This window comes from Liolophura sinensis, chromosome 8 (assembly GCF_032854445.1).
Source record: "Liolophura sinensis isolate JHLJ2023 chromosome 8, CUHK_Ljap_v2, whole genome shotgun sequence".
NCBI lineage: Eukaryota > Metazoa > Mollusca > Polyplacophora > Chitonida > Chitonidae > Liolophura > Liolophura sinensis.
In genome coordinates, this window is record NC_088302.1 from 16,287,977 (window position 1) to 16,305,197 (window position 17,221).

The window sequence follows — 17,221 nt, forward strand, 5'->3', positions numbered from 1 at the left end:
ATGAATTTAGTAATTTATGGTAGTTTATATGCACACAGAGGATCAACTATGGAAGATCCTCTTTGTGCTATTGTGCTCTACATGTGTAGAAAACCTGAGTTCAATACCTGTTGTACTTTTTAAGATATCACACCAAACATTTTGTTTACTATTGCTTTCCCTGTTATTGGATACCGATGCTGATGTACAGGGTATGACATACATGTAAGCTACAAATTACACTGGTGAGCTAATAAAGGCAGGAATAATATTTTGCTCCTGCTTGATTTTCTAAACATATAGATATATTTCACTAAAATTTCACAAATTATAATGCCATAAAATATTTCTTCTGATCGAAAAACTTACATTTTCACAGTAGGATATCATTATACTTTCCAAACAGACCTCAAATCACCTTTATAAATCAAATGAGTTTAATAAATCAGACAAAATGTGCAACTTAACCTTAATACTAAGGAGACCATGGGCGAAATTCAAGGTCATTTAACATACTTATTATTTTCTTAGGCTCTCATTGATTAGAATCTCTCTTTCCAGGGATTGGATGTAAGGCAAACAATTTCTCACATATAACAACACAAGTGTCAACAAGAACTAGATATGAAAAGTCTAATTTGCAAAATATTCTTCTGTTTCATTGTTTTAAAAAATAGGATAATGCCCCTGCAAAAGAAGAGTTGTCCTTCATTTTCTTATTGTGATGATGATGGCATTATAAAATGAAATGATTTCATTCTCCACATTATTTAACACTTCAGGTACTTGGGTTTTACAATTATATTCGTTTTGTAACTCAGATACCTTTTATCCTATTATTTGTATCTTCACTACTTTTATACATTAAATTAATTCCTATTAATCCTTAATCCATGTTTATGTCATAAGTATAGAATAAAAATATGAATTAATGAATGTAAGGCCACATTAGCAATATTTCAGCTATATTATGGTGATGTAAGCATCGAATATTTGTGACTAGTCAAAAGACAACGTGCATTTATGTAATGGTTGTGTGAATCTTCGTGAAAAGAGTAGCGTGAAGTTATTCGGTGCACGCTATTCACTGACTTATGCGAGGAGTATTGATCAATAGGTAAACAATGTGAACAGTGAAGTCACCTCACACCTGTTACATGCCCAGACGAAAAGCAGGCGACGCCCAAAAGTGTCCTCACCTAGCCCAGGTTGAGTTGCCTGCTTGATCAATATCTGCTGTCAGTTGGCATTATTACTAACATTATTATTCAGATGCAAACCTTCTGTGCGATGATCATACATGCATGTGTTCCACTGACTTGATATATATACAATACAATTTTCGTGCACTGCATGCAAATGAAAGTTACATACATGTAGATAAACCATGCATTTATCATGTCAATTCACATTAATGAAAGGTTTATTTATTTAAATGTTCACTGACTAGTGATATAAAAGTAATGAAAAAAGTTACACAAAAATTTTACTTTTTGAATGCACTTATTTTCAAAACTTGTACTGTATTCACATTGTCTTCTTTATTGATCGAGAATGGGACAAATAATTTTCTAACAACATTATATCAACAGTACTTACATGTGAGTTATTATGCATGTATTATGCAGGCAACAGAAAATATTTTACCTCTGGACATGTTTCCAAACAAGATTTTCTGGCAATGGTCTAAAGAGCTTTCGTGTGACTTTAAGATTTAAAAAATTGATAAAACCAAGAATTTTTTAATTTATGTTAAAGTGAACATAAATCAGCCAATAAAGCTACATTAAAGAATAAAGTAGTATTTCAGAAATGTTCCAAAAATAATTTTCAAACTCTACACTGCTTAAATAGCAAACAATCGTCAGTACCTAGCCACTCATTTGGTGATGCTGTTTTGACATGTTATAACTACCTAGAGTGACGTCACAACACCCAGGATCTCTCCCTTAACATTGGTATAAAAAAATGTGACAATGAGACAATACAAACACAAATGCTTGATACCCAAGCAAAGAGTATCAACTCTGTTCTGTGTTCAAAGGGCCAATGTTCCTCTTAGCTTGGGGCTCAGTCAGGGCTATTCGTGTACACAAGAGTTGTGTTTTAGTGATCCTGCTCATCCTCATCCCGCATGTTCAGAGCAAGCATTTGGCCTAGCTGGTGGTACAGGCTTCAGGGAATTTACCAAACATAGTAGGCCCTTCTGATTGATAACAGACTCTTTCATTCACATTTTGGGAAGATATTTTTGTAATAAATCTGACTTTGATAAGGAAAAATAATGCAAAGTTGCAGTATTTTTCTTCAAGCAATGACTCTCCCGAGGTGGTTCTCTGGCCAGTTCACCCTGACAAGTTACTGCAGTATCCTGCCCAACATGTATGTATTGTGACACAGGCAGCAGTTCTCAGTTCCCTGCTCATCAATTTGTAATCGAAAATGCATTAGGTTAACACTTAAACAAACCGCAAAATCCAATTTATTGCATCCATATCTGTCTATCCACTATAAGAAACCACACTGACAATCAAGAGCTAATAGGTTTTTTGATGTGACAGCCAATTAAAACTGGATGCTTTCAGTACTCGTGATTGGCCAAGTTCATAAGCGCTTCTACAACATGGCTACTCAAAGTAAATTGTCTGTCAGTGCCATATCCCCAGTGCTGAACTTCATTTTCTCGGCTTTCAAACCTTTATAGATTTTTTTACTAATTTTTCTGTGATAGCTGTGTCCTATATCATTTTTTCTATGTACATTTTTCTATGTAGTGGCGAACTTTTTGTTCACTTTAAGCAGAGGAACATCTCCCCAATTGCCTTCATCCTGTGAATATATCTAAACAAACAAATATCAGCAATAAAGTCATTAATGTTTGCAATTCACCATCCACAGCAAGTAAGCAGAACATCAACAATGTGAGTGAGTGAGTGAGTGCTTAGGGCACTTAACAATTTTTCAGTCATACGACGACGAAGGAATCCTTAGTGTGCATCTGATGTACCTCCTTGCTGCAGGACGGATTTCCACCACACTTTCATCTAGTGCTGCTTCACTGAGATGCCTTACCAAAGGCAAGTAAGCCGCCCCACCCAAGCCATTATATTGATACAGGTCAACCAGCTGTTGCACTATCCCCTTCATGCTGAGCACCAAGCGAGGAAGTTACAACTTCCTCTTTTAAGGTCTTAGATGTGACTCTACCCAGGATTGACCCTGGATCTACCGCTCCCGAAGCGGACGCTCTACCAACTGCATAAACAACTGAATATCCGCTTGTAGTAATTGTGTGCTTTACATAACATGTGCCCAAAAATTAGCTCAATATACATCCAGTCCCTTTTGAGACAGCATCATTAATAAATACCTAGCTTACTATAAATTCTCAACGATTTCAACCACTTTTCCAGAGGAACTTAAGCGTGCAGTTATTATCAAAATGATCCTATAATGACTCACTTCTGTCACTAAATACACAAGCTTCATAAAACTATGCAAATTGGTGCTCTACATCTGATAGTTCTCTCAGAATGTTTCAAAATACTGGTTGCAGAGGTGGGTGAAAAGGTTGAATTAGGGAATATTTAAAAGCATTCATTCAAATTAATACACAAAAGTGACTAAGTCATAAATATTGTAACTTACGGTAATTAACATGCAAAAAGGACATCGATGGAACATCCCATTCATGTTTAACATTTATGTTACCATTAAATATGCAACTAGACCAAACATTCACTGTTCAATTACGCTCCAAATTTATTAAGTATGCATAAAAATATGCAGATATCCAAATGAATTTTAAATATCATTTTCTATGAACATTAGAACCTAATTTGTTGCTTCAACGGCAAGATGAGATGGCCTTATCATCAGCTTATTCCGCACAGATACCAACCAAGGGAATGAGTTGCACTGCTTTTTGCTTCTTTCTGTGCTTCAGATTATTTGTTTATTTGATTGGTGTTTTACACCGTACTCAAGAATATTTCACTTATACGACGACGGCTAGCATTATGGTGGGAGGAAACTAGGCAGAGCCTGAGGGGAAACCCACAACCATCTGCCTGTTGCTGGCAGACCTCCCTACTTACGGTCAATGAGGAAGCCAGCATGAGCTGATCTCACCGCTACCGCATTGGTGAGAGGCTGCTGGGTCATTGCGCCGGGCTGGCATGCTCGCCCACACAGGCTCAATGTTTCGTATAGGTAATAACAGAAGATAAATACTTACAAACGTGTTCCCAGAAACGCCCAATATGAGCTCCATCTCATAAAAGTTAATCTTCAAGTATCGAGCTTGTCTGAATTTCTGAGGCATGAAAAGAGGAAATTCATAAGAGAAAACACAACACTCAAAAAAATATATATGTATAAATGCATCAATAATTTAAAAAGTACCACATAAAGTTTAAAAAATATCCCTTTTCATTTCTGTGATGTTGCATAAGCAAGATATCGCCATCCAAAGAAAGGAAATGCATGCACTGAGAAAATCGAGAAACGCTGTCACATTCAACACTTTCATTAACTAATATTTTAATAATTACTTTTTTTGCATTTTACTAAAACCACAAGTAAGAGACATTGTGAGCCGGAATGAAGTTGACTGATGCAAAAAGGATGGTGTTCTCTCCATGCAACGTACAAGTGCCTGGTGCAATGAATGCAATTTGATCGATAAGAATGCAATATATTACATTCCAATGTTGGAACAATGGCCTCTTCAGAAAACTTCGTAAGTCATATTTCTCATAACATTTTTCGTAAAATATGTTGTCTGGGTTATACCTCCATAAGGTGATGACATTTACAAAAAAAAATTTACAAAACGTGATTTACCAAGTTTTGTGAAACTGGCTTCAGAATGATAATTGAAAGAAATCCGCATGTAGCTCTTGTTTCTAAATGGGAGTACAAGTATCACATTGCTGTAGCATTTTTTATCAGTAGAGGTACAAAAATTATCAAAAAATAACCTTGACATGTAACTTTATCTTTACATGCACTTGTGTATTCATATTAATTAGCAATTATCTTTACTGTTCCTGGAATTTTGCAAGGTTTTTACAAGAACCAGCTATCGTTGTGGTGATGATGAAGAGGGGACTGTTGCATGATTCAAGCCTTTTCGAATATCAACTTTATGGAATATCTCTTTTTGTTTACCTACCACTGTACAAGTACATGAATACATCATCAAACCTCTTTTCGACACAATATCACTCCTGAACAAGGCGATTTTCGAGAAAAATAATCCACTGCTATCACTGGTTTATACACAAGTAAGAAACAGGATTAAAACGGTTTGATATCCATTCAAAAGAAACTGCTTGCCTTGTTGGTGTACTCTTCACTTATTATCTTTCTTCCACATTTAATGGACAAAAAATTAACTATTGTTTATGTAAGACAAGTAGTTTCGAAACAAGAAGAAGAATGGTACAGAGTACACATGAAATTAGAATTAAAAGCAAATTTCAAATAAATCAAAAAAAATTATTACAAGAAATTAAACTTACATAAGACTCCAACACAATGTCAAATTCCACCTGAAGTTTCAAAGGAAAAAATGACACTTTAACAACAGCAATTTACAAATGTCCCAAGATCTTTTTTTTCACCATCCTTCCCATCTTTATTTGATATTATTGATTCCCGCCATGGTTATTAAAATTTAGCAATTCTGTATGACAATTCTGAACGTTAGAAGTAGTATGGCCATGTCTGATATGTAGTATAAATGTCTACAGAGTATGAGCTGAAAGACAAATTTCAATCAGAATTTAAAATGCCTACAGAAGGGCTGTCCTTATGACAGGATTTGATCTTACTTAACCTCTTGATGACTGCTAGCTATCACCATGAGTGTAAAACTGTTTTACATCAACTGTAGCATAAAACGTAAAACGCATAAAATTTCATTTTCTTTAAACACCTGAACAAGAAAAGTAAATGTTGTTTTTGTAAATGTTGAATGAGTGAAATGTTTTATTTATTTTTTCTTCAAGTAACTGGAGAATGATTACAAATTTACACTTTAAACAGTTCAAACTGAACTTTCTGTAATTTTTTTTCCAATAGCCAACTTACAACGGAAATGGGTATGTTGTGATTTTCTCTATGTATGTAATAATTTTGTTATGTTCAAATGTTCCATTTTGATCCAAATTTAGGAATCTTCCAGCAAACACAAAAATTGGGTATAAAAGGCTGCTCCTCCAAGTTAGTGCAAAATACATGCTTACATAAGGGAGTTTCGAGTTCGAATTCTTTTATTGCTAAAGGTAAAAAAAGCCTACTGTATTATGTGAACTGTCAAAAATGCAGGATCACATTTACTATAACATGGGTGTCTAAAAAATGTTTAACAAAAAACATTATTTAGGGTGGACAAAACAATAGACAAAACTGCACAGCTGAGCATTTAGGAAATTGAGAAGTTTCTAAATGAAAGAGGTGTCATTTTTGCCTTTGGAACACTGTGAGGCAAGTAATCAGTAAATTAAGGTCTGCAAAGGATACTTAACATTTATCATAAATCACATGATACAGGACTGTTTTTACCTTCAACTACAAAAGAGTTCGAACTCGAAACTCCCCTACTGTGAAGATATGTTTCAAGAACGATCACTGAATGTGTAACAAAGAAATGTATGTGCATATCTGCAACAATATTGACATAATTTATGTTTTTGACTGATTGTTTGGAAAGTTGTCCACCCAACAGGTGAATATTTAAGAGTTTGTGCATATCGCTACGACAATGAAAATTACATGGTTTTCTAATTAACCTTATTCATCTTCGAATATATAGCCATTTAAGCCCGCTTTATTAAATCAAGGCATAAACAAGTCATTACAGGTATTAGGAAAGTTTCTGGTATAATCTCTTTAAACGGCTAAAATATAAAAATATCATAAGAGTTTATATCTACAGATAGCTGTTTAACTAAACGATTCTAACTCTGTATTAATGTAACAATTCACCATTTCATTTACATGACTTACTATGGAATTTTTTGCCTGAAATAAGAATACATTATCACCATTTCATTAAGGTGTGACATAAAACATACAAAGTGAAATGATTAGACTATCTATGGCTTAGCTCTCATCCAAAACACATTTTCAGAGGAAAACATGGTGCTGAAACTTACATTTTGCTAGCATGATACGATCCTAACTTCCAAACAAACCTCAATACAACTTTCCAAGATCAGTAGAACTCTCAGAATCAAGCAAATGAGATGACTGAGGAACATGTGACTTACAATTTCGTTTAGAATGGAACCTGAAGAGCTCTTATACAGGTTACAGATCGTTGGATTGAGCTCTGTGGGTCGACTTTGGGAAGGCACCTGCAGCTCACTCTCACAGTCCGACATCAGCGTCACTTTGTGTAGCCATGGTGTATACGTTGCTCCATCAAGAGACTTTAGAATCTGTAGTCTACCGGGACGGACTGACTCATGCATGTCAAGCTGTATCTTTTCCACCTGAAATTCCTGTGTGTATAACAATTACAACCATTCAGATTCATATGCACATATACTGTAAATCTTGAACCTTTTCCACCATTCAGATTCATATGCACATGCACATGTACTGTAAATCTTGAACCTTTTCCACCATTCAGATGCATATGCGCATGTACTGTAAATCTTTAACCTTTTCCCACCATTCAGATTCATATTCACATGTACTGTAAATCTTGAACCTTTTCCACCATTCAGATACATATGCGCATGTACTGTAAATCTTTAACCTTTTCCACCATTCAGATTCATATGCACACGTACTGTAAATCTTGAACCTTTTCCACCTGAAATACCTGTGTGTATAACAATTACCACCATTCAGATTCATATGCACATGCACATGTACTGTAAATCTTGAACATTTTCAACTTCAAAAGCACTTTTTTCAGTGGAATTGAATCTTACAAGATAAAAATGAGGCTAAAATGATCTGTTTGTATCACTTAAACATGCAAGTTTTCAGGAAAATATACAAATTATTTCTTTACACCCATAGTTCTCTCAGAATGTTTTCAAAATATTGGTCACAGAAGAGGTGGAAAAGGTTGAAGTATTAGGGTGATATGAATATTTTTATACATGACACAAAGCTCACCCACATGTACATGATAGACTTCAAAATAGCAATCCATGTTAAATATAAATCTTAAGTGGACATTAACAAGAAGCTGAACGCATTAACATATCATGTATATATATGACTATGTATGTAGCCATGCTAATTTCATCATGCTCAAGGTCCAGTATACATAGCGAAGGCCAAGCTCCAGGAGAAACCGAGAAATTCATTGTTAGAGATCCAACATGGCTTCCTCTACAAGTTACCATTAAAACAAGCAGGTTTCCTCCAAATCACCTAAACATATGATCTATTGCTTACAATCGTTTATGATTTATGATTACACAGTGCTACATACATACATATTACAGTCCCATGTTCGATGTATGCCGTTATCAGTACAATACATGCATAGGTTGATAGCAGACCTTCCCAGCTAACATTGAACTGAACTCTCAGGATGTTTGAACAGATATAATGGATGCATGCATAAGTATAATGGATTAAGAGTAATTATTTATTTATTGGATTGGTGTTTTACACCATACGCAAGAATATTTCACTTATATGCCGCACCCAGCATAATGGTGGGAGGAAACTGGGTCAAAGTAATTAAAGCTGAACATTTTGTGGCACATCTACAGCTAAGATAACAAAAAAATACTGACAATTAACTGTATATTGTATGTATACCTGTTCCAGGTCCAGAATAATTGTTGCTTCAAGTGAGATTGTAGGTCAGCAAATCCCTCATTGTAAATGTTGTATCTTGAAGTACTTTGCCAATGCGTTGCACGGTCTCCGTCGATCATGTCTTGGGGTGTGTGAGTTGCATTATCACAAAATAATATCTCTCTGTCACCAGCAGGTAATCCGGTTTGACTGTTCAACCTGTAAATCTCCCTGTCATAAGATCCGCAAGTGATGTTGGCAGATATCTTTTTGTTCAAAGCAACGTTCACAGCATTAATACCATCGGTTTTTTCTAACTTGCTGAAAAATATTAAAACTGACAACAACAGTGTCAGTTTCATGTTTGGTGTTGACTAAATTTAAAGACTAATTGATACCATTGGTTGCGTTCCACAGCTCTTTACCTTAAGTTTTGAAGTAGTCTGGATATGGGGAAAGGATCATAACACGACTTGAGCAACAGATGTCGCCGAATCAATAAGACAAATCAGCATCACAATAACTAACTGACGCTCTTAGCGGTCATGGGTCGATGCGTGGAAGTCGAAAAGGTGCGACGCGCTCATCGGTATACATCATGTCAAGTTACCGGGTACTCACACCCACGTTTACATGTCCGAAAAACATTTAACTTTACATTTGTTTTGGGCAAGTGTAATTTTGATGACATCATAAATTTCCAATAATACATTAATTTGCAATTGTTTTGATTTTCCCTCCAGTCCCCTTGTTACGTCGTTGTAACAGAGCTAGTATCCCTCCATACATAGCCAACGATTCGTATGAATATAGAGCAATATTTTATGGAAAAAAGTTTCAGCTTATAATACCTCATTGTTCACATAATTTTATTCCACTTAAAGTTAATAGACCTGAATAAACAACAGAATACCTTTTTTCCGAAAGTGTGGCTTGTGCGTTTTTCTAAGCTTTGTAGAATTCAAGATGGTGAGTGTTCTCATGCTGCATGTTCACTACGCAATTATTACTGTTTCATAGTCTTTGCAGGCGAGGTGTTTTCATTAAATAACTACACATTCTCATAGCTGTATAGGACAAGGCTAGATCTGTTTATTTGGTGCCATAGGATTTATGTCAAAAATATTATGTTCCATTTTGCTATGTCACTCTGCAGTTGTTGTTGTTAGCTGATTAGCCTTGAATGACTGTTCTCTCTTTTTTGTTGTTATGTTTGGACTGGTGATCGCATTGTAGGATATTTAGTAAGGTTTGGGGGAATTTGAAAGCTCAGGTTGCTATCAGATGGTAGCCCAAAGCTAAGCTGGGCGTACTGAAGTAACTCTCGGCTTCGCTTAGTCTAATCCATTTTCCAAAAAATAACAGTACGAACGCGAGTTCAATTAAATTAAACTTTGAGGTATAGTTTCAACAATTTCTGATATTTCCCTGCCTCAGTGTTTAATCATTGAATTCAAAAACATCCATTCCGCAAGGCACTTCGCAGAACGCAACATTGTCATTAAGACGCATGGGGGAGGGGAGGTGGGGGGGGGGGGGCGATTCCCAAAAGTAAAGTAGGGTTTGAGCTTTTATTTTTAGTTAATTGTCTGTGCGGATTAAATTTAAGCGTAGCTGGACGTCACACCAGACGTCCAGCTTAGTTTTGTGCTGTCCCGTGGTAAGGTGATGTCAATGGGGTCCGCCAGCCCTGTACAAAGGAAAGCAAATGTTGTAACTGATAAATGCAGTGCCCTCTACCTACTTAAATAACAATACCACTGATTTCAATACTAACACCAGTAATCATGAATAATCAAAGCTGACTTTGTTATTCAAATAGGTAAGGGGCATGGCTGTTTTATCAGTTGCAAGATTTGCTTCCCTTTGTATAGGACCCCATTCATTTGAAAAAAACAGCTTTTTGAATTGAGCATCTGAGAAGGGGCTCATGGACGGACAAAGTGACAAACCTAGTCTTTTCAACGGCCCCTACAAATTCATTTTGCAACTCAGATTTTTAAACACCAAGAGGATGGAACTAATTTCAATGAGGTCTGTGCTGGTGGCATTCAAATGTACTACACTAATAGTGCAAGTTCTCTATTATGCCCTTCTGGTTTGGATTCAGAAGATTGTAGTCACATTGTGCTTACAGTTACATAGAAATGAGTAGAGGTGAGTTTGATAACCATGAGTTTGAAGGAGATGGGAAATCCACACCATGTGTTTTTAGGGGAAGGGATCGACTCAATGTGATGATGAATGTCAGAATTTTAAAATAGCTAGATCTGATGGACTATTTTCTTTTTCAATGTTTACGAGCTATACCACATTACATTTACTTGCTTTTGTTGAAGTACCTCTCACCTCAGGTACTTGTCGTATGTGTCCGGTGAAAATATAGACCTAAATATTCTTGAGTATGGCGTAAAACACCAGTCAAAGAAATAACTAAGGTGGCTGTGTTTCAGAGGTCTTCAGTTGAACTGAACAAGATGGTTGTAGTGACAATGTGAAGCGGCTGTGTCTTACTAGGTTATGCCAGGCTGTGTTTTATAAATAGAGAATTTCTTTGTGGTGCACTAATACATTGTAAGTTTCATATCATTAGTCCGAATGAGTTGTCTACTAAAACTGTAGACTGACATTTTTACAGTTTTGTAAATATGTGATGAAATATGTGGCACAATTAACTCTTTAATTGTGGTTAATTTTGTTCCATTAATAGTAAACGAACAGAACTAATATTTTAATCTTGTCATACATTAGATATGGACTCTATAGAAATCTGTCCTAAGTCATTGCAAACACCATATTTGTTTTATTTTTTCAGTCTCGAAGGTATGATTCCAGAACTACTATTTTCTCTCCTGAAGGTAAGCTGGATACCTTAGACTAAACTGATGGAGTGGGTGACAGTTTTAGTGTAGTGTGTTGAATCTAGTGAAGTCGAGGTGCAAGTCTATTAATCATTAAACTCATAAGTAAGTGTTGGTTTAATCTCAGCATGGGTTTTCTTGATACTTTTACTGTAGTATTTCCATGGCCCATGTGTTGACATCCACTCAATTTACCTCAGCAATAAATCCTCATCTGATGCGTTATGAAAAATATGAATGGGACATTTTCCCACTGCATTCTGGTTTGAATCATGTTCATGTTGGTTCAGCTGTGGCATTTGTTAGAACCTTCTTCACGTACTGGGCAGCCGGGACGGTGATTTCCTCCGGGCACTTAAATTTCCACCATCCATAAATCCAACTGCTACTCTGTATTAAGTGAAAAATTATTGATTACAGTGTTAAACACTAATCACGTTAACAATGAAACCATGATATACAGTCAGATTGTATGATATATTTTATCTGCAGGGCGACTCTATCAGGTGGAGTACGCCATGGAGGCCATAGGTCATGCAGGCACATGCCTGGGCATCCTTGCCAAAGATGGTGTGCTACTAGCCGCTGAGAGAAGAAACACAAACAAGCTTCTAGATGAGCTTGCCTACTCTGAGAAGATTTACAAATTGCACGAGTAAGTTCACTATGTAGACCTAGTCAGTCAGTCTCACTTGATTCTTTGTTTTCCATCACATGCCTGCACATAATTTGAGTACGTCATATATTTAGTAAAGATTTTTTTAGTACTATTATTCAAAAATGACTGACTGAGATATGTAAAGGGAAATGTAAACTTCATTTAAATGAAGGAAGGAACCTTGCATGCATCTTGAACAGTAGTTTTGCTTTCCTATGGAACTTCCTTTAAGATATGCCCATAAACGGTATGTCCATGCTTTAATTCATCTTCACGGCTTACGTGTAGATTCTCAAGTTGAAATACTTAATTCAGGCCTTTTGTTTTTTGAGCTTCTGAGCTGAATTATGGAGCCAATAATTGATGTACTCAGAAACTGACGTGGAAACGTAAGACAATCTCACTTAAACTTTGGAGAACCCATCCAAGGTATTAGACTATTTGACATTAAAATTGATTTGGCAGTTGGATGATATGACTGACATTTCTCAGGTTAATCCTCCATTGTTTTTACCGGTTTGAATTTTCCAGATTTAGTAGGTTGAGTATGACTTCTGAGGTATATTTCTATCTAGTTATAAGCTTACTGCTGTATCTTGCAGGTCTAAGTGTATTGTTATATCCAAATTGTTGTCAGTTATTTTGGATAGTCTGATATATGCATAGTGTAATCCATCAGACATGACTTATTTCCCCAGTGACATGGCATGTAGCGTGGCTGGGATCACTTCTGATGCAAATGTGCTGACGAATGAACTGCGACTCATAGCCCAAAGGTGAGTCTCTCCTAATATTGTACATTTTTAATACTGATGACAATTTTTTATTTGTATTTTTTTAATCACCTGAGTATTTAACCAGAGTTTTTAAACTTTAAAAACGTCTATCAAAGGCTCTTCTAACAAGTTTACAAAATTAAAATCTGCCTTAAAGTTAGGTCTTCAACCAGCTTATGTCGCTTAAACTTGGAAACTTGCTGTTTATAAGCAATCTTTTCGAAGATCACATCTCACCACAGCTTTCTCCTATAAACACTGTTTAAGCGAGAGAGTGATCTCAAGGTAGGTTATTTGGTTTGGCCCTACTCTGTGGGGACAAGCTGTCCTGCAATATGAGGTGTATGTCAGTCGTTCGGTCTAGTTTTTGATATCCTATCTTTCAATGTGCCATTAATTTACTGAGGGTGCTGAAAGGAAGACGAGATTGACTTCTTCTTGTGTATGGCTTGTGATGTATAGTTTGTGTTTTTCTTTCTGGGTGCTGCCAGTTACTCTTTCCGTTTTGTGTTTTCTCCGTATCTGTTCACAAAAGTTTTTCTACCCATGGTTGGATGACCTGATTACTTTGAATTTTACAACCAACTTCCTGGCATTCGTTTTAAGAAGCAGTTGAAACCTGGGCGGGATATTCTGGTTCATCGTGAAGGCATACATGTACTGTTCCATAAAACAGTGCATGGCTTAGCATTGTGATATCAGTACAAAACAGGCTGCAGTAAGGCCAGAGATTTGTTTATATTTTGTTGTCTAAATACTGAAAAATGACATGTGTACTTACATGTCAGCATTCAGTCACACAATTCCGTTCTGGGCCAACAGTTAACATTTCTGTCCGATTTTCACTCTGGCGATGTTAAAGTAGGGGCTATAACTACAAATTTGTGGTTGAAAACTGACATTTATCTAGATGAAAGCCTCATTACACTGTTACTTTGGGTCATGGTTGCTCTGACTTGAGATTGTGTTCATGAGTTTTTCTTTGCTTTCCAGATACATGTTACAGTACCAAGAGCCTATTCCATGTGAACAAATGGTCAGCACCTTGTGTGATATCAAGCAGGCCTATACACAGTTTGGAGGTCAGTCTGTGTGCTGTGCACGTATGAATGCTGTGACTGTTTTTTAAACTGTATGCTTCTTTAAAACCGCCTCAGCTAAGACCACTACCTCTTGACCATTGAGGTCCAGATTAATATCCAGCTTCCAGTTGGAAGGGTGAGACAAGAAATTGGTGCCATTTGGCCTTCCTGGTTTTCAGCACTTTTAATATTGGAGGCATACCAGGAAATAGGACACCTTGTCACCATGCTCCAATAAGATGGCTTCAAAAAAGGGCTGTTTAGGCACCGCCTTTTACATGTCTTACCAGCTCCTGATGATGAGGTCGTGTATTTGAATCAGCATTCATCAACTATGTTCAAATAAGTGTGTATGTTTATGATTAGGCTCCACTATACCATTTCTGGCTTGATATTTCCATTCCAGTGACTTTGTATGTTTTCAGGTAAGAGGCCCTTCGGTGTGTCATTGTTGTACATGGGATGGGATAAGCATTATGGGTTCCAGCTCTACCAGAGTGACCCGAGTGGAAACTATGGAGGATGGAAGGCCACCTGTATAGGCAATAATAGTGCTGTAAGTCAGTCCCACATAATAACGTGGCCTAAAACTTACTGTTTCATATTTAAAGAAAATAAGGCATGTATTAAAATAAGCATTCTCTTATACCTTAGCAGTTTATTTGGTCTTCCATGACGTTCGTACGGATCATTTGTCTTGCACATCTTACTGTAAGTTTCACCACCAAAAATAACATTTTATGACACTTTGTTTGTAAAAATGGGTGAATTTTTAGGTTGTTTACTATACATCTGCAGAGGATTGACTCCATTTACTCATTTGTTTTCAGAACGCAGTGTCAATGTTAAAGCAGGAGTACAAAGAGGGAGGAACCAGTTTACCTGAGGCTCTTGATCTCTCCATCAAAGTTCTGAGTAAAACTTTAGATATGACCAAACTCACATCAGAAAAAGGTTTGTGTCATATTGAACATAGGTTTCTGCTTCTATGGGTATGTCAAGGAAGACGTGTGGTTTCTTTTTCGCCAGTTATGAATTGAATGTTTTGTTGAATGAACTGTAAAGAAACTCATACCAGTCATACAGGTCTGCATATTGACCTTGTAATTGCGTATGTAAGTTGTATAAAGTTACAACAGTTGCAAACCTGTTGTCATACACGGAGTCCATGGAGTCAAAAGTGAGATGTTGACAAGTGCATCCTCGCTTTGTACACAGCATAATATGGGGTGGGGTTTCGTGTTTGGTGTCTTTGGCATGATGTTTTATTCAAAGTCCAGTGAGGCTGCACTAAATGTCAGCATTGCGACCAGAGTTCTACAGATACACCAGTATAACATGATAAAAATATTGTTTTAAGTGACGTTTTATCCTGAACAGACAAACAAATGCCAACACTGCAGAATTACTCCTTATCCAGTTTACTAAAGGTTTATTCACTTAGAAAAAAACAAGTCTTTAATGTCATGCAAGCCAAATATGAAATGATATCATTCCTATATTAAGGCAGATAATATAAGCTGGTTCTGTGTTGTAAATTTACAGAAACAGAGTGAACTCCCTTTGCAACATGATAGTGCTGCTTGAAGTTTGTGTATGATACGTAACAATATAATTATGTTGTTTTCAGTGGAGATTGCCACATTGACCAGAGAAGACGGGAAGACGCGTATCAAGATATTGCCTGGTTCAGAAGTTGGTGAACTTATTAAAAAATATGAGGCCGAGGAAGCAAAAGTAGAGGCAGAGAAAAAGAAAGACAAGCCTTCAACATCATCTTGATTTCATGTCAGAACTTTACAATTTCTTTGTACTGTTATTTTGTCAGTTGTCGCAAACTTTCATCAAGTGCTGTTGTCTGGCCCCTTTTATTTGTTGAGAAAGAACAGAAGTTTTTACATGTACCTCTGGCTGTAATTTGTCTTGGTAAAAGTGCACAGCCGTAGCTAGATAGTTTTGAAGAAATTTCCAAGCGTAGACACCATTGTTTTGGCATGTGTTTAATTTACTGGAAAGGAAAAGTAGCACGTTACTTGCATCCTCAAAGCATTTGCAGTCATGTCACTGTGACATTTTGATTTTGGAATTGTCATAAGAAACTAACTATCTCTAAACTGGATGTTTGCAAGAAAACAAAGTCAGGATCTACAAAGTAAACTATCGCAGTTTAATACTACAGGGGCCGATTCCACAAATCTATTTCATAGGTCAAATTTTAAGATCATATCACAAACGCTTAAGTTGTGGTTGTGAAAATTGAAATTTTGTAGCAGTGGTCTTGAGACAGCATTTATGCAGTGGTCAATGTTTTAATTTCTAGTGCCTAATAATAACCTCTAAAACCTTATTTCACATGTCAGGAATGGCTTTGGCGAAATTGGTACCAAGATTGTAATAGTTTATAAAATTTCCTGCTGTTACACAAGTCAAATTGTTTTTGTTCAATCAGATAAAGCTGTCCGTCTGCTGATAAATGACCCATGGTAGATGGATTGAAATTAGCATAGCACTACAGAATCGTCCATAAGCTTTTCTGGTAGTTAATCTTCAATTTTACTATGAATTTTCAGTCAAAAGGCTTGCTTGATCCAGTCTTCTTTTACAGACCAATTCTTCACTAAGTCTTAAAAAGTCTTCGAATGGAATGGCATTATTGGTGGAATACTTTGTGCTGAATTCAAAATAATGGGTGCATTTATGTCAACAAAGTGACATGTGGCAAACTTCACTTTCCCGCAGTATGTCAATTTTATTCAATGAAAACACGTGTACCCTAAGGAAGAGAGCTACTTGTAATTTGTGACCCCAGCCCCATCGGTCCTTGTCAAGACGGCCATACTTATTGCTTGTTATGAATTTCTTTTTCATGACACATTACTTCTCTAAAAGAATGTCGTGCTATTCATGTCAATAAACACATGTATGGAGTTTTTGATTTCGTGTTCAGACCTTTGGAAAATTGACTTTATCGACGATACAAATTTTGTCATGAGGCAATTTTATATGGGATGTTAGCACCGTACGTCCTCATCTCAAGAAATAATTGTACTTGTGTCTTACGTTAAACATATGATCTTTTATATTGATTTC

General features: G+C 36.3%; 2 protein-coding genes across 3 annotated transcripts in view; one reads left to right on the forward strand and one right to left on the reverse strand.

Moving 5' to 3' along the window:
• Positions 1-9,272, reverse strand: part of LOC135473242 (laminin-like protein epi-1) — a 73,016-nt gene extending 63,744 nt beyond the window's left edge. The window contains exons 1-4 of the mRNA XM_064753087.1: positions 8,776-9,272; positions 7,257-7,490; positions 5,505-5,534; positions 4,217-4,294 (exon numbers count right to left, since the gene is read on the reverse strand). Coding sequence (XP_064609157.1) covers positions 4,217-4,294; positions 5,505-5,534; positions 7,257-7,460 — 312 coding nt within the window. The 5' untranslated portion in view covers positions 7,461-7,490; positions 8,776-9,272. The remainder of the gene's footprint in view (positions 1-4,216; positions 4,295-5,504; positions 5,535-7,256; positions 7,491-8,775) is intronic.
• A 12-nt stretch (positions 9,273-9,284) lies between these two features.
• LOC135473987 (proteasome subunit alpha type-4-like) lies at positions 9,285-17,221 on the forward strand. 2 transcript variants are annotated; one of them, XM_064753960.1, is made up of 8 exons: positions 9,285-9,326; positions 11,570-11,612; positions 12,108-12,270; positions 12,972-13,049; positions 14,043-14,131; positions 14,557-14,687; positions 14,962-15,085; positions 15,762-17,221. In XM_064753960.1, exons 1-8 carry the CDS (start codon positions 9,300-9,302, stop codon positions 15,911-15,913), a joined length of 807 nt encoding a protein of 268 aa, XP_064610030.1. In that variant the 5' UTR covers positions 9,285-9,299; the 3' UTR covers positions 15,914-17,221. The 2 variants fall into 2 exon arrangements, with proteins under 2 accessions (XP_064610030.1, XP_064610031.1); XM_064753961.1 differs by lacking the exon at positions 9,285-9,326 and adding an exon at positions 9,700-9,723.